We start from the raw sequence: 24,566 nt of genomic DNA, 5'->3' as shown, positions 1-24,566 counted from the left end.
ATATTTGTTAAAATTCTGTCTTTTCTTACCAAAAAAAAAAAAAAAGTTAAGTTACAATCCCAGAGTCAGGTATATGGACTTAGCAACATTAATTTTTCCAGGCCAAAATTCTTCAACTGGACATGTCCATGTCCCACAGAAATATTATCCCCCTGTAAGTCAATCAGACTATACCTGAGCAAAGCTCTTGACTGTTCTAACTTAAAATTTTAATCTCACTGACTTCTACTCTGGCAAGATGGAGGAGATATACTTTTTCCTCTTCCTCCCACTGAGTATAATTTACAACCCTGGACATATATATAAAACAAACTTAAGAAGATTCTGAAAGATGGAGAGAAGAAAGCAGATTGGCTAGAGACTTAAATTTCCAAGGAACAACAAGTAGTGAGTTCCTTGGGCTTTCTTCTGGCTTGGTATATCCCAGACGTGGAGCTAAAGCTGATAAACCTAAAATGCCATTGGGCACTGCCAAAAAAAGAGCACCCCCCCCCAATCCTGCCTTCTCTACCAAAGGACCAGGACAGTGGCAGACTAGAAAGACAAAATTTGAGACAACAACTGCTCTATCGTAGGCACACACCACAGAAAAAATTGTGCTCACACCCACACTCTCAACAACAAAGGCTCACTGGGGAGCCTAGACTTCCACCCTCACCAGTCTGTAACAAAAATCCCCCAATTCCTCCTGCATGTCTCTGTGGTGTCAGAAAAGACTGAGAAGTGAGTGGGACTTTCATCCCTACTGGGTAGTAAACAAATGGGGACAGGATGCAAGAAAAACACAAAAAATCCACTGTATTTCTATATATTAGCAATGAACACATAGACACCAAAATTAATGCAAAACTATTTAAGATTGCTCAAAAAATGAAATAACCAGGTGTAAATCTAACAGAGCATGTATAGGACTTGTATGCTAAAACCTACACAATGCCGATTAAAGAAATCAAAGACTGAAGTAAATGAAGAGTCATGCCATGTTCATGGATTGAAATACTCAATAAAAGATAACAACTATCCACAAATTGATATGCAAGTTTAAGACAATTCCTATCAAAATCCCAAAAGATATAGAGAGGATAATTCTAAATTTTATATGGGATGGCAGAGAAACTAAAATAGCTAAAATAATTTTGAAAAGGAATAAAGTAGGAGGAATCAATCTATGCAATTTCAAGACTAAACAACATAACTTCAATAATCAGGATGGTAAAGTATTAGCAAAAAGGACAGACACAGAACAGAGAATCCAGACATAGAGCTACATAAACATACCCAACTAATTTTTGAAAAAAAGCTACAAAAGCAATTCAATGGAAGGACAGTCTTTTCAACAAACAGTGCTAGAGCAATTGAATATCCATAGGCAAAAATAAAGAACCTTGACCTAACTCTCATACCTTATACAAAAATTAACATAAAATGGATTACAGACTTAAATGTAACACATAAAACTATAAAACTTTAGGAACAAATATATATATATGTATATATGAAGAACTCTTAAAACCAATGAAAAGCAGAAAAAAAAATTTTTAAAAATGGTCAAAATATGTGAACCAACATTTCATTGAAAAGGATATACAGATGGTAAATAAGAAATAAGTACATGAAAAGATGTTCAACACCATTAGCCATTTAGGAAGCATGAATTGAAACCATAATAAGATATCACTACACACCTATCAGAACAGCCAGAAAAAAAAAAAACAAAAACCAATAATGACTACACGAAATGTTGGTGAAGATACAGCAAACCAGAATCATTTATACATTGCTGGTGGGAATCAAAAACTAAAATGCTACTCCATACAGCCCAGCAACTGCGCTCCAGGAATTTATCCCAGAGAAATGAAAACAATTTACAGAAAAATCTGTACATGAATGTCCATAGCAGCTTTAATTCTAACTGGAAAATGCCCAGGTGTCCATCAACAGGTGAGTGGTTAAACAAACCATGGTACATCCAGATGCAGATGCAATAAAACGGAACTATGGATACATGTAACAACCTGGATGAATCTCAGAGAATTAAGTGGAACAAAAAAGCCAATTCCAACAGGTTACATATTGTATTACCCCACTTACATAACATTCTGGAAATCACAAAGTTAGAGAAAAGGATTAGTAATTACAATGGTTTGGGGAAAAGGTAGGGACAGGAGGGCAGTGGATGTGACTATAAAGTAACAGCATGAGGGATCCTTGTGTGATGAGAATGTTCTGTATCTTGACTGTATCAATCTCAATATCCGGGTTGTGATATTGTACTAGTTTTGCAAGATGTTACTACTGAAGGAAACTGGATAAAGAGTATGTAAGATCTCTGTTATTTCTTATAACTGCATATGAATCTACAATTATCTCAAAATTAAAAATTTAGCTTAAAAAAGCCATCTAATATGTTTTAACGTGCACACTGAGATGTCTGAATCAAAATTCTCCCATTGAAAATAACAAATGTGTTTCGGTTATAATATGTTTTGGATTTATTTTTTACAAATTAATCTCAAACTTAAAAAAAAAAAAAATCTCCATAGCTAATATTCCCATCAATTTTTCTAGAACTGGGGGAGAAAATTTCATAGGATAAGAACTAGTCAGCACAGGTCAAATGATAATTAATCCTCCATTAAACTGTTTAGCAACATCCACTTTTTTTGCAAAATTTATCAGATCATGTTTTAATGAGGTTATGTAATTTTCTCTATTAAATCACTGATGGCATTTTTAATCCCAAAAAGAATGTATAAGTCACTCAAAAGCTCTTATGTCATTGCATTAAAAGATTTGTAAAGATCGAAAAATATTTTATGAGATGATCTTTCAACCAACTAAAATGTCAAAATGACTCAAATGTCCCTTCTTTGCTGTGGAAACCTCATGCTGCGTGTGTCTTGGTGGCCTACTTTCATATGTAGGGAAAATTGCACTTGGGGGCAACAGTGTCATTAATTCTCAGAAAGTTTCTTTTTTCTTTAAAAATTCTGAATCGTTTTTCTGCTTATAACAGAAAATATGTGATAGTAATGAAAATATTAGACAATACACGGCATAAAGAATGGAAGTCATTTATCTCATCCCAGAGATAATAGTCACTGTTTGAAGGTTTAGTGTATTTATGTACATATATAAAGTTATGGTTATTGTTGCTTAAAAAAAAAATAGCTTGCACAGTTGCTAACCCTATTATTTGATGAGAAATAAACAAAGATCAATAAATAGTCTGCAAATAGTCTACGTTTAGTTTAGAGTTACTAAGGAATTTGATGGCAAATAATGGGGACCTCTTTTACTATGAAGAATCAATAGTCCTGCCTCATCGCCCTTCTCCCAAGCACTTACTATTGATATACTATGTTCTCAACTTTTACTGAATAAAATTTTTTTGAATTTTATTTATAAGCTTCAATTCTTAATAGCAAATGTTCATGTATTGATTTCATTTTTTCAAAAAAGAAATGCCTTCTTCTGTGCTGACATGGTGGCATACTGTGCTCCGCTTAGTCTAAGTTACCGTCTACATTTCAGAATTTAGCTGGCGAATCTTCAGAACACACTCCCCTCAAATACCGAACAGGATTTTTAAATGTGGGGCACCATCAAGAGGCAATAGCTTGTACTGCCACTATCACAAGAACCTTGGATTGCTCTCAAGTATAGAGGAAACTGATTTTCATAGCAACTGCCATAGTTGCAATAAAGAATTGTGTTGAGGCTGGCTCTGTGTTTCCTCAACATGGGAATTAGATTATTAGATCAAAAATTAGATTATCGCTAAATGCCAATTTATCCCTTCTCATTCATCTTCTGCCCATTTATTTCGCCAATTGGAAGAGGTGGAGGAGGATGAGGAGAAGGGGAAGAGGAAGAAGAAGGTGACAACTGTTTTTACTTTCAATTAACTGGGGGACAGGAAGCAATCCTAATTTGCTAATGATCAATTCCTTCACTGTTTACAGAACATCTACATAAATGCCAGCAATTTGCTATTTACAAGATAGAGAGAAAAAGTCCTTGCTTTGTTCTCTAATGAATCAAGGATCTGACCTTGGATAACATTCTTTATATTACCCACTAGTTACAGAGCTACTCTTATTTTATTACAAACTGAGGAAGACTGTTTACTGAGAGAATGGATAATTTATTTTGGCAATAGATAACATCATGAATCTAATCCTGTGCTGTTCAATATCTTAATAAAATTAATTTCACCTTTTTTTTTTAACATGGCTACTACAAAATTTAAAATTACCTGTATGGCTCACATTTGTGGCTTGCATAGTGTTTTGAAGCTAGATTTTATAAACCATCTAAGGAAGGCATGGAAGTGAGAGGAGGCAGAGAGCTATTTTCAACACTAGAGCTGAAAAAAGCAAGGCTCCACAGAAACAAACCAGTGTAAGGCCTGGGTGAAATCTGAAGATTATATCAGTTAATGTAACAATGGCCAGTCTGACTCAGAATATAGGAAGAGATAACATCATTTCCAAATATCCCTTTTAAAATTCTGAACCACCAAGTTTATTTGGTGAATAAATTAACCTCTCACCCCAACTTGCAGTTTAACTGGCTCCCTTCCCATTAGTGCAGCCATTTTTCTTTTCTTAATTAAACATATAGTCAGGATGTAGTAAGAGGAAGGCCACTTAAGGAAGGAGATTCCTTTCAAGGCAGCCTAGAAAACAAAATAGTTTTCAATACTTAGGCTTGCCTGCACATTTCAAAGACATCCTTCTTTAGAAACGTTGATAAATATGATGCCTAAGCAACATTAGACCTTCTCTTAACATTATCCAATCTGCTCTCAACCAGAAAATGCTGTCAAACTTACAATAAGGCTCAGCACAGCCAAAAAAGTCTGATGCCTGTGTTGTGTTTTAGAATTGGGAGTCACTAGGAAATGGAGGCAAGCAAGAAGCAGGTGGAGAAGAAAAACACTTTTCCAACTGCAGTAACTTTCACCTGATAATGCTCACTAGTCTTGGGTTCTCATTTTTTTCTAATAACAAAACTGAATGTCACCTGTTTACTCCCCAGTTTTTTAAAAATAGTGTCTGCTTCTTGCTACCATTAGGAGATTAGAAAACAACATCTAATTTATTTTATAAAGTACCATAACCCCTTAAACAAGCATGCTCAATTATTCTTGTACTTAATTATGGAAATATTGGATCTGTTGAGTGAGACTGTTGGACCCACAATGAGACTGAAGAGCACCAGTTCTTACAGAAGATGCTTCAAAATTTTCAAAGTAAAGAAAAATAATTCATATTCGCCTTTTTATTTTTAACTGAAAAAACTTGGAGGGGCATTTCCCACTCTCTGAATGCTGAGATGTTCAAATTATTTTGTGTAAAACAAACTTAAGTTCGAGATGGCTAAGAACTAGGGGTGCAGCCCCAAACCACAGAATAAAGTAAGCCAGAATGAATGTCATGAATGGGTATCAAAAACATTCATTTACTCTTTCCAAAATTGTGTCCCTATACTCTGGTCAGCTGGCTAGGAACTGGACATGCTTGGCAAGCAAGATAGACCTGGTCCCAGTCTCTTGAATCTTAAAATTCTTTAATTGTAGAGGACTTTCAAAGGAGCAATAAAAGCAAAAACCTTCCAAACAGCAAGGAGTTGCTGACTCAGATGTTTCACCTATCCAAATAGTAACTACCATGGAAAGTATTAATATGTGCCCAGAAAGCAAGTCAGCCTTATCTTCAGGGAATGCATAATGGCAGAAGATGCTATTGAAAAAAAAAAATTCAGAAAACCATACTCCATGGTGCCTCACGAGAGCTGGCATCACGTTACAACATGTTTGAGAAATGAACATCAAGCACAGCCCCTACACAATTATCAATGGCGACAATGCTATTTACTAAGGCACCACAGATGACTGTTAAAGCCATAAAGAAAACATTGGATCCCTATGATGCAATTTGTGTGAACCCATTGGTTCTCCACAATAGCACGCAGATGCTTTTGGCAAGATAACAAAATGAATGCTCTTAGCAGCATCAGGATTTGCTTTAAGTTTCCCAAACCACCAGCCACCATCACCCTTCTTGTTTTAAAATGACTATAACTGCTCTGAGCATAAACATGAACTAGATGGCTGCCGCTACCTCCAGATTACTTAGAGGGATACAGGTGTCAGATGAGTAAAGAATCTCCTGTCTACTTTATAATAATTCCTCTAGCTTCTAGAAAATCTACTGTGTCAAAAGATTGGGTCCCACACCTCGAGAGATCCCTAATCCACTAACGTCCCCTACTTAGAGCAAAGCGCAGAATTAGGGAGTTAAAATGCCCCCTGGCATGCCCAAATGGGTGCCACAAGGTCTGTGAACTGAAGTGCAAACACTTCCTTCACATGGGCCTCCCTTGCAGTTAGTAATTCTTAGTTTAGAACTTTTGTAAACAAGGCTCATATCTGGTTTCCAGGTTCATAAATAAATAAATAAGGCTGGCATAATGACAAAAGCAAGAATTGGCAGCTGATAGCAAAAAGGAAGGAAGAAAAATTATAAAGAACTAAACATCACAAATTGCACAGCAGTCTATATAGTGCAGACTCAAAGTGGATTATAATACCTTATTAACAGGTTCTTGGAGGTTCATAATTATGTTTCAATCTTTAATACTCAATATAACTATCTTGAGTTTTCAAATAATGATTGAACAAATTTTTTAAAAAGCAAGATGAAACACTGGTATAATCACAGTTAAGCTAAAACACTACAGAAATTACGCTTAGTGAACCAGCTTTACCCTGCTTTGTTCCTTCATTAATGAGTTAAATAAATCTTTGATGTCTATTCATTCAATATCTGCATAAGAGTTTTGCTTACTTTTTGAAATCTATGCTTTGACAGTATGGAACTTCCACTGAAATGTGCAAGTGGGTAACTGGTCTGTAGAGCCAATTAAACTGTATTGCCCAGGAATCGTGGCTCATGAACGGGGCTCTCAGAGTAAATCCCAAATGGCAGTAGACCTTTACCTTCACTGACTCCCTAATTCTCTGCAGTTTTTGTCTTCCTGACTGTGTCTTTGTTTTTGTTTCTGCTTCCTGGCCAAATTTGATCTGGGACTTGGTTAGCACATAATTGATAATTATTCCTCATTGGTGTTAGCAGTGACTGGGAATCTGATTTTATGGTCTGACCATTTTGCTACCTATGTCAAGTGGATCAGATCTAGTCTTGGTAAGCTGAGCGATGACAGCAGCTTTATCTGTTTCTTCTTTTATTTGTTTGTCTGCTTGTCTGTTTGTGAGCTAACATCAAGAAAATATTCTGTGCCCAAATGAAAAGGTGACCAGGAATCTGGAACAAGATTTTTTTTTGTTCCAGTGTTTACTTTTGACCTGTAACTGAAACTGTAAAACTTACATTACAACTATGTTTGATGTCTCTGTACCTGAGAATAAAATCACTGTGAGGATGAAATATTTTCCTACCTCCTGAGGACAGTAAATTGAAATAAAGGAGCTCTGTTTGGAATGACTTATAGAGGTGAATAAGCACTTAAAATAAATCCAACATTCCCAGAATTCCAAGAAAATAAAGTGAAATTTTAATATTTTAAATGTGCTTATCTTTTAAGAAAAAGAACGCTTTCACTAAAACTGCTGATTCAGAAACATTTTTTTTTCTATCAGAAAATAAATTTATACAATCAAAGTGATTCCTTACACAAATCACTTATTTGAAATTTTGGTTTAAAAAACAGCTAAATGCTTTTTTAAATAAGAGTTGGGTATGTTTTATCATGAAAAGACTAGTTTATTGGAACTTCTTAAATGTCTTACATTAGTTTGCTGATAATATTACTTTCATAAAATGTTTAAGATTAAAAAGAATATAAAAAAAGAATATAAAATCTGTGCTCAACTGAATTGTATAACAATTGTGATAAACTTTTTTTTTTCAACAGTAATTTTGTTCTATGATGTGTCAGCTCAAACACAATTTCCAGTTATACTTAAAGTTAAGTACTTTTGTCTTAAGGAATCTGTTTCAGAATGTGAAAAGGACAGTGAAGGACAAAAGTTGATGGAAACTGTAGATGTGCAGAAAGGGAATTTCATTTGCTTTGGTTTATACTATCTGTAAATACTCTATAAATAGTAATAAATTGTTAAAAATTTGGCAAAGTTTGTACAAGTTTGATGGGTTTATTCATAAAATAATTTTTTTAAATGGGTAATCTAGAATGACATTATCTCTCTGTTGAAATGACAAATTGATCTTGGAGAAATCAACCTATATTTACAAAAGGTAGTAAAAGGTTCTTCTATGTAATCTGTCCAGAGAGCATAGATTCAGTATCTCACAAAAGTAACTTTTTGTTCTTTATGTTAACCTGGATAAATCCTTGAACATTTAAAACAACAAAAAAAGTTCATTTCTGGATGATTGAAGATTTCTCATTGCTTATAAAATATTCTCTTGTCCCTTCAATTATTAGGTAGCCAAACTGCAAGTATTCATTGTTCTCGGGTATCCACAATCCTCTATTATTGAAGTGACCTCTATTATTAATAATAATATTATTATTATTTTTCTGATGGAAAAATGCAATGGCTTATTTTCATGCATAGGAATCTCAAGGGATATCTCCCCCTTGCTTTCAGTATTTCCCACAATAAACATAAATTAATTCTAATAGAAAAAGACAATCTAATAAATTTTGTGAATACATGTAGTTGGGAGTCACTGTATACAAGAGACACAGTTGAGAGGAAGATGGTGCGTGTGTGCAAACAGGGTGGAGAGATGACTGATCACCGCTAAGGTAACTCTTCAACTTTCCAGACAAGGTGCTATACAGAAAAATTCACTGCCTAATTCCAGATGAGTCATGATTTCACTGACTACTTCTATCCCAGCCACACATGTGCAATGTGATCATAGAAATAATACAAAATAGTGTTTCCTAATAATAGTCTTAAAGGAAAAGCTTGTAAGTCTTGTAGAAATTCAGTAAGATTCACAACTACCTTTGTTAGGTTTCTCAAGGATCTATACTTGAGAAAAATCTGCAGAGCAACTAAATCCAACACTGGGCATATGGAGGCATTCCAAAAACCCACATGTGACTAACATCAGTGATCTGGAAAGAAGGATAGGAGGAGGAAACCTAGGAAGAGACTAAGGACAGGAGTGGCTGGCACACATGGAAATTCTGCACCACCACATTTATGCTTGGAGTCTGTCTCCAAGGCTGCCCCGTAGAAGCTGGTTCAGTGAAACAGTGAGGTCAGGTCAGATGAAGAAGATTACCAGGCGCTCCATCTCCTGCTCCCTGAGTCTTTCCTCCCTCTGCCGCCGGTGATAATCCATCAGGTCGTCGCGTCCTGAAATGGAGCTAATGCTGCTTTTTCGCTCTCGAAGAACAGGCTGGGGAGTTCCTGAGGACTGTCTGAGGCTGTCCAGATCAGAATCATCAAACTCTACAGATCCACAAGAGAAGTTCCTCCTGTTTGCAAATACTCTGTCCGGGTCACCGGGAAGAAAGGAATGACTTGGGCTTGTCCCTGAGTACGGAGCCCTATCAAAGTCGTCAGAGGCACAAGAGGACGTGGACGCCAGAAGCATCTTCCGAGCCACGCGGGGACTGGCAGGGATGCTGAGGGTGGAACTCACATACGGACTGCCCTCAGATGCAGAGGTTTTATACAGTAAAGCCCCCGAGCTCAGAGAAGAAAAATTAAGGTAGTTGTCATTGTCTATCATGCTATGAGGTAGATCCTTTTCTCCCAGTTTTGTTCGTTTGGAATTGCCCAGAGAGTTTCTTGGAGGCAAACTGAGAGGCATCAGCTGGTTCTCGGTGGCTTTGTACAGCCTGGGAAGCGATCGGCTATAGGCCCCCATGTGACTCAGGCTACTGCTGCCCGAATACTTCCTGGTTCTGAAACTGGTGTTTTCAGACGTTAGCTCCTTGTGTCTGGCTAACTTGGGCTGAAGGTTCAGGTTGTCCTGAATGTTCATCTTCCGGGCTTGCTTTGGGCTTGAAGGCATGCTCGCCGCCCCTGAGCTGCTGATGGGAGAGGGCACAGCATCGCTCAGGGAGCTTCCATTCCACATGGCCAAGAGGGAGCCAGAGGCCTTCCGGCCTTCCACCCCTCCGAGAAAGTAAACATTGTCATGGGATTTATTCCTTGAGCTATATTTGGAGTAGGGAGGCTTCTCGGAGAGCCTCAAGGACCTTTCACCATCCCTGCCAGTACAGTGTTCGAAGTCCGCTCTCCCAAGTGGGTATCCACCGAGGGAGAGCGAAGTGCTGAGTAAAGGAGCGGGAGGTTTCATGGAAACATTTTTGTCAGTGCCATCACAAGAGAATGGCTTGTTTCCCTGGATTTTGGCCAAGCAGGGGCTACTTCTGACACTGGTTCCCAAGGGAGAAGGGCTTCTCTTAGCAGGCACTGGTTGTGAGAGGGTTAAATAGGAACCAGAATAATCTCCATTGGCTTTAAATCTCAGACTGGAAGAATATTTCTTCTGGCTTAAGCTCTCCATCATGTTCTGGGGATCGTTCTCAAGGGAATTCACCACGAAGTCTTCCTCTAGGCTACCATTTTGAAAATCCAACTGCTTTTGCATGTGGCTGGGCTCTGCCGTAATCTTGCTGGAATCTGTAAAAGAAAAGAAAAAGTTTTACTCAACCAAAAAATATTTTTATTAAACAACCACTAGTCAGCAGTAAAACTATACTGCAAATTGAAGAATTAAAAAGTTCTGATCTGAAACATTTTTTGTACAAAAGAAAATAAATCAAGAGGACATCAACAATATTTCAGGGAAGCAAATCCCTAACCAAGTACAGGTGCAGGATTAGACTAGTACATTAAAAAAGACAATTCCCCTTTAGTGGTCTAGTCCTTGGCAGACAACCTGCTTCCTGAGTATCTAGCAAACACCCAAAGGGATAATGCAATGGACCTTCCTTTAAATGCCTCTGCTAGAGTCATTAACTGCTCAGAAAGAAGATCCAAGGAAACAAAGTTCACATTCTGGCAGACAAACAAAATTTTATATTAGATGTTGATCAATGACACGATGGTTAGAAGATGGTTCTTCAAAAAAAGAGCTATGGAAGTTACCCTCTCAAAAGGAAAACTTAAAAAAGCTCCTGTATCCACCAGAAAGAGGTAGGTAATAACAGAGGGAAAGGGTATTCTCCAAATTGTTGCCACATTCTCAGGTAAAGTATTTAAAAGCCTGAAACCCCCTGTTCCCTGAAATCCACCATGCTCATCCTTGCTTGATATAAAATCCCCTCCACTAGCAGAAACACCTTTCTCCCTCTTTTGCACTCATCCAAACCCACCTATTCTTCAAGTCTCAGATTACAACACTATCTTCCAAATTTGAATTTGAATTTTAAAAAGAAAAAAAAATTATGCACACATAAGAATATATCTTAGGACCCCAGTTTGAACAGTATTAACTTATATGAAAACATCTTCTAATGAAAACATCTTATCACTGCAAACAAGGAGACTCATCTTTCTAACTGGTAAAAGGATTTTCTTTCCATGGTCACCAAAATGAAAACACAATTTAAATGTTCTCATTGAACTCATGCACCTCTAAGACATGAGCTGCCCTCCAAGCCTCAGGCACCATAGACACAAGTTATTATATCTCTGGTCTCTATATAAATAGTGTCACTTATGGCTAGTAATTAATTTCATAAAATACGGCTGTCTCTGTAATTAGGCCATAGTTTAAGGAAGATGGGTACATCTAGTATTTCTATCTTATCTCTGTCTCCTTCTGACTTCCACTGCTTCTATGGGTTAGACATGCAATGAATTCAAGTTTTAAAATTTCAGTCACACTGAGGTGATAGAAAAGTTTTGTGACGGATGATGTTGATGGCAGCACAATATTGGGAATGAAATTAACACCACTAATTTGAATTCCTGAAAGTAGCTAAATGGGAAATTCTATGTTGTATATATCACAATAAAAATTATAACCCCTCCTGCCCCCAAAATAATTCAATCACAGCTGTTCCCCCTCAGCTATAGATTGAAGATCTTCATCCTGCTTGCTCCGGGTCACAAACTTCCTGAGAAAATTCAGGCAGCATAATATGAGCTGCTTCCTATCCCCTGGGTAAGGCCAAGAAGTAGTCTGGCTGCTTAAATCCTGGTGTAGGGATGAGTACCCACCTGCCCATAAAGCTGCAGCCTCTCCCAACAAGCTCTGCCCTGGGTTCTCTACTGTTATGGATTAAATTGTGTCCCCCCAAAAAATGGATGCTCAAGTTCTAAGCCCCATATCCATGAATGTAACCATATTTGGAAATAGGATTCTGAAGGTGTTATTAGTTAAGGTGAGACCAAAACAGATTAGGGCAGGCCCTAATTCAATATGACTGGTGTCCTTATAAGAGGAAATTTGGACACAGTGACACAGAGAAGACAGAATGTGATGGAGGCAGAGATTGAGTTATGCCACAAGCAAATAATGCCATGGATTGCTGGCAAGCCACCATCAGAACCCTACTGAATTCAGAGAAGCATGGCCCTGCCAATTTCTAGCCTCCAGAATGGTGTGAACAAATTCCTGTTGTTTTAAGCTGCCCAGTTTGTTTTAATTTATTACAACAACCCCAGGAAACTACAGATTGTATTGTATATATCAACATCATCCATTGTATATATCAACATCATCCATCACAAAACTTTTCCATCACCTCAATGTGATTGAAATTTTAAAACTTGAATTCATTGCATGTCTTACCCAAAGAAGCAGTGGAAGTCAGAAGGAGACAGAGATAAAATAGAAGTACAACCCAATGCCCTGCCCTGATGGCTAAAATCATAACTTATTTTAAATAAGCCCCATGAAAAACTTGAGTTTCTCCATTGGAACTGGATCCCAGCTGGGAACTAGTCCTGCCAAATGGCTCTTAGCAACTCATTCATTCCTCAGAGAGAGTGCCCTCTCTGCCCCTAAGACAAATGGCCCTCTCAGCATTTGTCTAATACTACCAATTCTAGCCTTGAAAGCAACACGGGTCTGGTTTGGATATACATTATAATTCCCCCTTGGAGTACAAAAACCAAGATGACCCCAAGATGGTCCCTTCCATTCCCAACTTCATCTCAGATTGGTCTATTACATTGAAATTACAGCATGTCTTTGCTACAAGCATGCCTTGGCCAGTTTCCTCAAGTTAAATATTTTTTAATTGAGGAAACAAGGAAGCAGGTGGAGCCTGAGGATATTACAGTGTTATTTATTACAAGAGGGAAAACACCCTAATTGTCTACCAATTGGGAAAAAGTTAAGTTACGGTACATCTATTTGAAGAAATATTATGTAACCATTTATAACCATGTTTGGAAGTATGTTTTATAGCATAGAAAATGTAAATTCATATGATGTTAAGTAAATTCTTAAAAACATATATGCAAATACAGTTTTACACACACACACACACAGATTATACATGGGTGCTCAGGCCAAATACCTGGCTATCACTATTGCTTTCCTCTATCAAACTGCACCTCCTTCCTCATTTTATCCATCAGCAGCAAGTTGTATCAACATTATCCTTAAAACCTATTCTAAATCTGATAATTTCTTATGATTTCCACTGCTACTTCACTAGTACAATCCAATGTCTTCTCTTACCTTTACTGCTTTACTGTATGCCTAGTCTCCTATAAAAACAAAAGCAAAGGACTAGAGCAGATTACATCAGAACATTAACAGTGCTTTTATCTGGGTGGTGAAGACATTAGTGCTTTTAAATTCACCTGTCTTCATATGATTCTTTCTCTGAGACTCAGCTTCATTGTCCTTTCTTTCTATCCAAACCTTCCCGGACTACTGTCCTCACTGAGTTAGATGCCCCTCCTCATGCTTCTTCACCAATCTATCATTCAATCTTCTATTAAGTCATATATCGCACTGTAGAGCAGTCATTTGCCCATCTTTCCCTTTGGACTTTAAGCTATGTTAAGACAGGAAAAGGAGGTTTTTGCCACATGCTTCCCGTGCTTAGCTCCCAGCCTGGGTCATATAGGTATTTAATAAAGATTAGCATCTTCAGAGTAATGGACAACTCAAAATCTCAGTGGCTTGAGACAATCTTGAGTTGGCAAGGGCTCTGTTCCATGTTGTCCTTATTCTGGGATGTAGGCTAATGAAGCCTCCACAATTTGGGGTATATGCTAGTCAGAGAAGGGAAGTGGTGAGCTGTGCTCTAGTTCTTGAATCTTCAGCTTGGAAGAGATATGTCACTTCTCTCATATTTCATTGATCTAAACAATGGACATAGCCACACAAAGCATCATGGTGCAAGGAAGGGCAATCCCACTACGTGCTTGAAAGGAGGACTGTAATTATTAATGAGCAGCACCAGTGCCCGGTAAATAAATGCCTGATATGTGCTAGGTACTTGAGACCCATTTAATGAATGAAGTACCTAAAACTACCTAAAATGTTTTGTTTTTTTTTTCCCTATACAATAAGCAGAACCACTTCAAATAAGGAAATATCCTCATAGCTACAGTTTTAAAATGAATGTACTAATATTATCTCAGCTAGGTTCAGAAAATATCTGTACTCTTTGGGAACTATCATTGCTTTGTGCTTATTAGGAAAAGTGTTATGTTTCATTTTGTAATTTTTAAGATGTATAAAGTACAGAATGGGCAAGTTTGCAAAATTAACATTTTTGCCTGAATTATTTAGAAGACTGGAAAAGATGTAGCAGTGTTCAAATACTTACACATTGAATTAGTCTGATCTAAGGGTTCTTTAAAATAATCTTTTTTTGGAAGGGTTAATATCTGGCTTGAAAACTGGCAAGAGCTAAGGAAAAATGAGAGTCTAACCAATATAAAAATGATGTGTTGCTACAGTTGGTGTTCCAATATTTTATACTGGCTTTTATCTTGATCATCAAAGCAATTCAAATGAATTGTAAAAAAATGTTAAGATGTATAAAAGGTTATATGTTTAAAAACTTATCATCATTGCAGCTATGAAAATCAGTATTACCCCATACAGCAACTGTTAAAAAAGCTGAAAAAGAGATCAGTCTTTAATTAAAGATATGAATGAAGCTGATCTGGATAGGACTAAGGTAAATCAGACTAAAGGGTAAAAGATGATATTGACAGTGTTATAAAATGTCAACTTCTGTGTGAGACTAAAGGAAGAGATGTTTATTTGGTGTAAAATTTACATCTTCTGTAGCACACTATCTAATTTAACTTGTTTGGAGAGTTTATTCGAACACCATAATTACATGGAAACTTAAACAGGGAGTGAGACCTTGTTGGTTTGCACAGGTTAGTGTGAAGCCCTGATTCATCCCAGAATAATTTGGTTAGAGAATAAAAAAGTATTTGCAAAGTCCCCTTCAGGTACTGAGGGAAAATGTGGAAATATTAAATTTCCTCACCTGGAGAATTCCTGATATTCTCGCAAACATTGAGGACTACCAACTTAATAGGCCAAGCCCTCGATCTTGGGGCTTGCCCTTATGAAATGTATTCCTGCAAAGAAGAAGCTAATACTACTTATAATTGTACCTAACAGTCACCTCCAGAGAACCTCTTTTGTTGCTCAGATGTGGCCTCTCTAAACCAACTCTGCAGGTAAACTCACTGTGTGCTCCCCCCTACATGGGACATGACTCCCAGGGATGTAAATCTCCCTGGAAATGTGGGACATGATTCCTGGGGATGAACCTGGCCCTGGCCAATTGTGGGATTAAGAAAGCTCTTCCTGCATCAAGAGGCAGAAGAGAAATGAAACAAAATAAAGTTTCAGTGCTGAGAGATTTCAAATAGAATCAAGACGTCATTCTGGAGGTTATTCTTATGCATTATATAGATATCCCATTGTAGTTTTTAGTGTACTGGAATAGCTAGAAGGAAATACCTGAAACTGTTGAACTGTAATCCAGTAACCTTGATTCTTGAAAATGATTGTGTAACTATCAGTTGTGAAAACCTTGCAACTGACACCCCCCTTTATCTAGTGTATGGACAGATGAGTAAGAAAACAAAGACAAAAAATAAATAAATAATTGGGGAGGGATAAGGAGTATGGGATGCTTTGGGTGTTCTTTATTTTTATTTTTGGTGGAGTAATAAAAATGTTCAAAAACTGACTGTAGTGATGAATGCACAACTATATCATGATACTGAGAACCAATGATTGTACACTTCGAATGATTATCTGGTATGTGAATATATCTCAATAAAATTGCATTTAAAAAAATTTATCATCAGGTACAAATATGGAATTCACATAATTTTCCTGTAGCTTAGTTTACCTGCCATAGCTGAATGTATATGTGTACTTGTTATAGCTTTTAATTCCACAAATCAATTTAAAATCAATATGTAGAGAATTAGCCATATAAGTGGCCTTTTCTGACCCTGCAAGTGGCACTACTGTGTAACACCCTGCAAGTGTTGATAACTCTTGCCTTCTCCACTACCAGAATACTCTTTTCATTTTAAGTGCGATCATATGCATGCAGGCCTAGAAATTGGAAAACAGAGAGAAATGCAGAACAGTAATCAGTAATGTCATTTGAATGAGGATTGGGGTGGGGAAAAGGAAAATAGAGGAAGAAGGTAGGAGAACACAGTGGAACAGTTTGGCTTTAACTCCCCAGGTAATGGGGAGGGAGTGATGTGACTGGAGCATCGCAGAGACTGCAGTTTAGTTTAAATGAAAAGAGTAAAAGCAAGACAGAGGGAAGTGAAGAAGGGTCTGTGCTAACGTGTAAGAGAGGAGGTGGAGACTCCAGAGTCTACAGCCTGTCTTCTTGATTTTCACTGGTATGTTTATTTTGAGTTTCCTGCACATCTTTTGGAAACAAAAACGAGGTCTCAGAGAAGCTCTACCATCACAGCATCATGTTATTGTGGAAGCAAAATGGTCCTGGGGGCTTTTGGCTATATGTAGTGCATGCATACCCACAAAATGGGCTGGGAGAAGGGAAGCACACATCTGGTGCCCATCTGAAAGAAAAGCCAACACTGGGAAGTCTAAACAGGAAAGACATTAATGTGTGTTGAAATGCTTGGGTTTACTTTCCAATCCATAAATTTAATCCCCCCGATGCTCTTGTTATTTTATCACCTGAAATGTACATCTCGTCGTCAATCAGAAAATGCCAGAAGCCCTGAAGAAACCCCGAAAAGATGCCACAGAAAGTCACAGAACTTTTCCCCTGGAGAAGAAGAAAATTACTTGAGAAACCAACCCCAAGGGGCATTTTTAAACATTTCTTGGTAGATTCTTTTCTCTTTGACACAATTCTGGCATTTGTTTAAAAGCATAGTTCTCCAGCTCCTATGTATACCAAATAACAACAGAGTGAAACTGATCCCATTCAAACTATAAATCATCAATAGTGAATTTTCCTGACTGACTGGCAGAGCTGTGGTGATCTTGGGTTTAAGATAATGGAAATACACCTGGAGAGCAAACTTAAGAAAAAAAATTGTAATGAAGTGTTCTCTTTGTTTTGTAGTTTTGTTACACGAGAGAGACTTTAAATTCTGGGTTATTTAGATGCAATTATCCAGGTAATTTATACCAAGTGAGTTTGGTGGATTCCTAAAGTATACCACACAATAACTGTTTGTCATTTTACTTTGCCATATACAGACACTGCTTAGGATCACCCCAAATAACAGGAATTAGTCAAAGCGCAACTATAAAAGCAAGTGATAGAAAGGTGGAAATTCTTTCCATATTGTTGGAAGGTGGGGGGGGGGTGTAGATTACAGAAGCAAAGTCAGGAAAAATAATCTCAGAAGAAGCCAGGAGCATAGAGGTCAAACTTCTACGTTATCATAAAATTTGAGTCTATACTTGTGTCCCAACAAAGGCACTTAGAGCTGAGATGCAAACTCTTGGCACATTTTTTGTTGCAGACAATGGTTGGTGCCTGCTGTTCAGAGCTCTCCCACCACTGGTGGTCCACAGGCTGGTCAGGTTGTTGACAACACTGAAATGTTACGAATGAAGGATGCACTGACGGCATATAACTGAATTCAGACACCAGCTTAGAACAGACTCTGAGGAGCCGTGCCGTTCTTTACATGAATTCTGTGGGGGTATATCTGTGGTGACCGAAAGCAGCAGGTGGGGGCTGAGGGAGAAGCTTTCAGAGGATTGAAAAGGAAAAACTGAGAAATCTGCTTGAATCCCAAACTTTACCTTGGAAAACAATGTACACAAAAATGTCCTTTCTTTTACTAATCGCAACACTAAAATATGATTAAGAGGGGGCTAATTGGAAGCTTCAGGAACAACCACTTCCTTCTCTAGCGGTATAATCATTTCAGAAATCCAAAAGCAACCTATTTTCCCCCATTTCAGTTCACCAAACACTATTCTCAGTTAAACCTTCAGTCCCCTCAATTTACCCTCTGGAAACATACCCCCGCTACATCACAAATATTTCCTTTCATCCCTAAAATCCTCCTCTTCCTCCTCCATCCCTGCAAACAGCCCTCACCTCTCCACATATCACCACACTCATCTGCAAATAATGTCCTCCCTGAAAATATTCCCGGATTCTCTTTCCTTCAAATATTACCTCCCGCACACAGCTTCTACAACATCCCTTAACCTGGACTTCCAATTGTCTCAGTGCCCGTCTCACAGAACTTCGTCTTCTCCCACTTATTCATCCTGGCTTCCTAAACTCTGTTCTTTTAAACTCTTCCTCTGCACTCAAGATTTTATACCCCAATAGAGAGGAAAAAAACTACTCCATTTGTTGGTCAACATAGTATTGTTTTTTGCAAATAAACATGGCAGCAAATGGATTCCAGCTCTTATTCTTTGCAACCAAATTCCTCATCATTCAAAGGTCCGTGTGTTCAAACAAAAGAATTATTATCCACACGATGGCAGGTAGGTTGGTAATGTTCAAAGAGGATGTTTTCATCTCTCAAAAAGATCCAAAAGAAGCAGTTCCACAGGAGGCATTGTATTTTAAGAGCTGAATAAGGAGGTCGGCTTTATTCTTGCAGACTAAACCTATTACAACAGGTGCTGTAAGTCCTAATGTGTGTAGATTCACACACACACACACACACACACAAATACACACATACATGCAAGGACAGACACATGCTGTCCACATGCCCACACCTGCCTAAACGCACGAAGGCCTTCTGTGACGGCCAGAAAAGGTTCTTCAGAACCCAGACAACACCGCAGCATCCCCAGTATTCACCAGGGCTGGGGAGAAAGGTCAAGGCCACTGGGGACTGGAATGTTGATGTCACGTCTCAGGAGCCTAATGTCTTTTTTTCTTGGTTTTCTTTTTTTTTTTTCTCTTTTGACTTTTCACTCCAATACATTCTGAAGACAATGAAAAGAAGAGTTAAGGGAGACCATTAAGGAAAGAACATTTTCAGACGATGCTTGTGGGAGGAGAAAGGAGCCTTGTAAGGAGTGGAGAGTGAAGGGGATAAAGAGAAACTTTAATGCAAGTGGAAGAAGTGGGGACAGAAAGAACAAAGAAGTTTCAACTTCTTCCAATTCCCTTAACCAATATTTATGAACTGGGGATAGTCAGGGCTTAAGTAGAATTAGGGGAGATGGAACAAAAACAAGTCAACCACATCTTCTATGGTCATGAGGTTTTTCCCTTTAACTCAAAAACAAAACACTATAAAGTGTTTTAAAAACTCTATAAAGTAACAAAACAATCATGAAACCATTTCTTCATTATTGAATGGTTGATTATGCTCAGTGGGTATTATAAGACTTTACTTCTCTTGTTCCTGCTATGAACCTTTTGACCATTTATAGCTAGGAAGGAGAAGGGAAAGAACTTCAAACCAGCAAAGATCATTAACAACTGACTAAATTGAATATAACTTTAATCAATTCTGTTTTTATTTTTTTTTTCTTAATAACTCTGGCTCAGAGGACTAATAAAGGAAATGGTTACTTTAGGATGTTATTTTTATTGTAATAGCTAACTTACTACAAAGAACACCAGTCAGACTGCCAGGAACATGAGTCAGCAGACCAGTACCAGCCCTGGTTCTGTCAACTAATAGAAGTAAGATCTGGAACAAGCCACTTTGCCTGTCTTCACCTTGTTTTAGCAGAGTTTTCCCCACATTTAAAATGGTGAGGGTGAACTAGATGTATTTTCTGCTCCAACATTCTAGACATCCAAAGGCACTGGTTGAATAACACAGTAGTGCCAGTTATATAATGCAGGAAATGAAAATGACCACAGAACAGAAACATGTTTTAGTGATAAGTGGTAGCTACCTAACTGGGAAAAGATCTCACCGGCACTGCTGCTTATGACATTCCAAAGGCATGGTAAATTGTTTCAGCATAACATAATGGGAAAAAGTGCCAGCAAGAGATATGTTAATACAACATAATACCAGGATTTGATTTAGCATGATGTATAAGAAATATTTTGTTTTGCATTCCCATGGTTTGCAACCCCCTTAATAAACCTTGAGCTGTTTTTGAAAACCTATTTCTGCTATGATATAAGCAGCATGGCACCAGACATCACTTCCCAGTCTCCCCTGCTTATCCCTTGGCTATGAAGCACTATTCAGGCTGAACTGGTCAAAAGGATGCAGGAGCTGGCTTTCCTTTGCTTTTACCTGCCCTTGTTTTAGCAAGGTACACTGGTTGAGAGACAAATCTTGGAAAATTATGGTAATCTTTGGCTTTTGGGCTATACCATCTGCTACTTTCATTAGCAGGCTGACATCTGGAGAAGTCACATGCATCATGTACGCAAAATATTCTAGGATGGTCAACACCAGTTTCCACTGAACTCTGGACTTAGAAGCAAGTCTTAGAAAAATCTGATCCTGCTTAAGGTAACAATATTAAATACTGCTACATGCAAACTTTTTCTTCCCCTTAATTTGTAAATTAAGAGAAAGAGTTCATCTAATAAAATAAGCCTACACACTCTAAACAATTATGTCTTGCAAAAACCTCTCCATATAACTTAGCCTGCTACTCTATATCTTATTTATCCATTTTATGGTATAGCAAGGTTCTGTACCCCTAATTTCCCTGAACCTAAACAAAATGGTTTTTATATATCGGTTTCTCTTATTGACCATTGCCTGCTATAGATGACAGTCTTGCTTTCAAAGTAGATAGAGAAACACAACACTTCTCTTCATTAATGTCTAAGAAACATCCCTAAATATCCTGAAAACAGCTTGTGGGCAAATTAGCCTCTGGGAAGTTGATCTCCTGAGTGACACAAAGACATATTCCAGTTTCCTAAATGTTTGTTTTGAAGGGGTTTGGAAACCTGAGCTACCTATTTTGCCTTTATTCACTTTCAAAAGGCAACAGTCACAATAATTGAATCCCAATGAATATTTCTAACCAATGGTTATTTAAAAGAAATAACTCATGTCTTCTCAGTATCTGGAAAAAAAAAAAAAGTAACAAGAATGGAGTGGTGAAAGGTCTTAATGAAGAGGCTACTATGCAGCACCTGCAGGGAGCAGACCCATTAAAAGTCATCACTTTTGAGCCATTTCTAAATATACTACTATGTACTTGGCTTTGAAATGCACCCATTGGCTAGCTGACAAAATGATAAGAACCTGCAGTGTTCAGAGGTCTGACCTCTCCCAGGAAAGTCCTACTGAAATTCTCCTAAATTGCCAGGACCTTTCAGATTTGAGATTAGATAAAATAACTACCATGGCAAGCCCACTGGCCCAGATAACTAGAATCCATGATCTAATGGCTAACTGTAGTGATGTAAATTTGAAAGTATACATGTTTGTAATTGATCAGACCACATATGCATAACTTTTCTGATTATCAAAAACCCAATGAGATAACTCCTTTCCATAAACAGAGCTCTTTAGAGATACCATGCTTTTAAAACTCTCCCAGGAAATTAACATAATTAATATAAAATTACTACAATTTTCTTCCCCATTAGGAAAACAGATGGAAAGGTAGAGACTGTGGGATATAAGAAAAAAATGCAACGAAACAGAAGTTAGGAGATTTGGTTTGCAGGTTCTGTCACTACGTAGCCCAACTCTGGTCTTGCGGATCCTCCTCTTAAAAAAAGATAGAGACAGACAGAGTGCCTGTGAGAAAGAGAGAGAAAGAAGAGAGAGAATGCAGAAGTTAGCTGGAGGCAAAGGAACGGAAGAGGATTTCTAAGATTCCTTTTACCCATGAATTATTTTGTCCAACCCAACAAAGAACAGCCAAGCTTGAATTGTCTTCAGACTCCTAATCCAAAAATCTATTCAACTGAATTTAGATATCCACCCATCAGCTGATGAGATTCCCCAGTGCCTGCTTGCTTCCCTTTATGCTGGGTGTCTTTTTCTCTTTCACACTCAGCAGTCCTCTCATTCTCCCTTCTGTCCAAAGCAACTCTATCCATTCATGTACTCACTCAACCCATAAGGCAGGGGAGGGACAGAAAATCTCAAATGTTCCGTTTTGTACCTGGATTCAAAAGGAGCATCTGCTCTGCCTGTGGAACCATCTGTTGCCCCCTTTGCCATGGGAAGGATGGTGCAGGCACCAGAAGAGGAGTCACAGGTCACACAATGGAATTATCCCCTTCTTGGGGCGGAGGCACACAGGCATATGTTCTGCAGTCACCAGTGCTAATGCCACCCCTCCCCACTCAGAGTTCATTTAGTTCCCCAAGGGGATGGGACCTCTAAACTCTCTCCACAAAGGGGCATGTCCTTTTTTTTTTTCTTTCAAAGTTATATTTGCCTGAATAACAATTTCTAAATTCACTAATCTTGGATTGTATCTAGAACTGTGTCTGTCACTAAAACACTTGAGACTTACAAGTCACTGCCCTCTGGGCGTCCCAGCTTTTACATTAATATGAAAGGGTTGAACTCAGTGATCTTTGAGCCTCTCTTTTTCTCTAACACTCCAAATTTCTGCAATTTTAGGCCAACTCAAAGCAGTCAATGAACACAGCAAATTCCTTTGCCTCTGTGGTACATTAAGACTTAACACCAAGGGCAAAAGAATCTGCCGCAGACAAAAGGGCTACTATGACATGCTCTCTTTGTGTTGAGCAAGAGCACAGTAAAAAAGTTTCTTGAGGATCTAAATTAGATTAAGATCTCTAATCTTGTTAACATATGACCCCCTGAGGTAATACTCTAGTGCTGGGTTTGGGGCTGGATAATTCTTTGTATTCCCTGTGTATCATAGAGTATTTGAAAGCAACCCTTCCCTCTTCTACCCTTTAGATGCCCATAGCACCCCCTTCTCTGAAGTTGTGACAATCAAAATGTCTCCAGACATTGCCAATACTCTTCCCCTGCATTAGAGAACCATTGTTCTAATGTATAGGGCTTTAATATAAGGCAGATCACTTAGAACGTGCTTTGTTTGAAACTGGGTGACATCTACCCTGTTAATAATTAAAGTACTGCCAGACCTTAACATCTGCAGTCAGATTTATAAAGCACATGTAGTCTACTTGGAAGACGTGCAAAATGCACTGTCTTTCCAAGTCATCCATAACACCACCTCCTTTCTAAGGGTTGAAAATTAACATATAAAGTCATAACTTCAACTACTGTCTAAAAGTATTTTAAAAAAGAATCATGTTTTCCGCAGTAACTTCTCCAGTGCACTCCAGTACCAATCCTGCCTTACAGACTTCAAAATAGGGGTTTGAAGAAAATAGTGGAATCCAGCAGTTTGTTTAATCACTTTGTCATTTTCTTCCCTCTCCCATGCAAACACCAGTAAAGTAACATGTTTCTGGAAAGGCTGCTAAGGAGCTCCAGCTTCACTTAGGATTCTGAAAACAGAAGTTAGCAATATCCTAGCTGAATTTCCTAAGCATCTTTTCCTCCTCCATTTCGAACAAAGATCCAGGAGACACCCCCTACAGACCATCCGCAGCCCCAAAAGAACAGCAGCTGCGAGCTGCATGAAACAGACCAAAGCCTGCAAACTGACTGAAATGATGACTACTCTAAACCAAACATCTCATTTTCCATTTGTGAGCGAGGCTGGGATTTGCAAACCTCTGGGTCTCAAGAGGTGAAGGCTGTGCTAGTCAACTAAGAACAAAAACTCAACTCTCCCTTGCTATTAAAGGAAATGTCAGTTATAAATGCTTTTGAGACTTTACAGAGTTTCTTAAGTACATATGATGTTTAAATGTTCCACATTAAATGTATAAGGCAAAAAAAAAAAAAAAAAACCACAACACTTTTAAATATCTAAGCTGAAGACACGAAAAGGGAATAATGAATAGACACAACTGTTACTTTTCAAAGAACTTTAGCTCTTTATTCAAACAAATATTTACACAATTGAGGGCCATGGTACCAGGGATATAGCCATTCTGTTAAAATAGTGGGCAACTCTAAAGATATATTTATCTCAAATCCAATGACTGTTGCTATCCTACCAGGAACTAAGAATTCGAGGGCTCTCAGGGCAAAAGTTTAACCCTCTGAAGTTATAAACCTCATTTAGACCTCTCCCAGCTGAATTCAGACAATGGTAGACTCCCAGAGCCGTCAT

General features: G+C 38.0%; 1 protein-coding gene across 7 annotated transcripts in view; it reads right to left on the bottom strand.

The window, feature by feature from the left end:
* Positions 1–24,566, bottom strand: part of PHLDB2 (pleckstrin homology like domain family B member 2) — a 239,675-nt gene that overhangs the window by 76,923 nt on the left and 138,186 nt on the right. For all 7 annotated transcript variants that reach the window (XM_037835270.1, XM_037835304.1, XM_037835277.1 and 4 more), the window contains exon 3: positions 9,291–10,642. In XM_037835270.1, the coding sequence (XP_037691198.1) occupies positions 9,291–10,642 (1,352 nt within the window). The remainder of the gene's footprint in view (positions 1–9,290; positions 10,643–24,566) is intronic.

This window comes from Choloepus didactylus, chromosome 1, assembly GCF_015220235.1.
Source record: "Choloepus didactylus isolate mChoDid1 chromosome 1, mChoDid1.pri, whole genome shotgun sequence".
Lineage (NCBI taxonomy): Eukaryota > Metazoa > Chordata > Mammalia > Pilosa > Megalonychidae > Choloepus > Choloepus didactylus.
The sequence above is the reverse complement of the archived record's forward strand: the minus strand, read 5'-3'. Positions and strand labels throughout refer to the sequence as shown.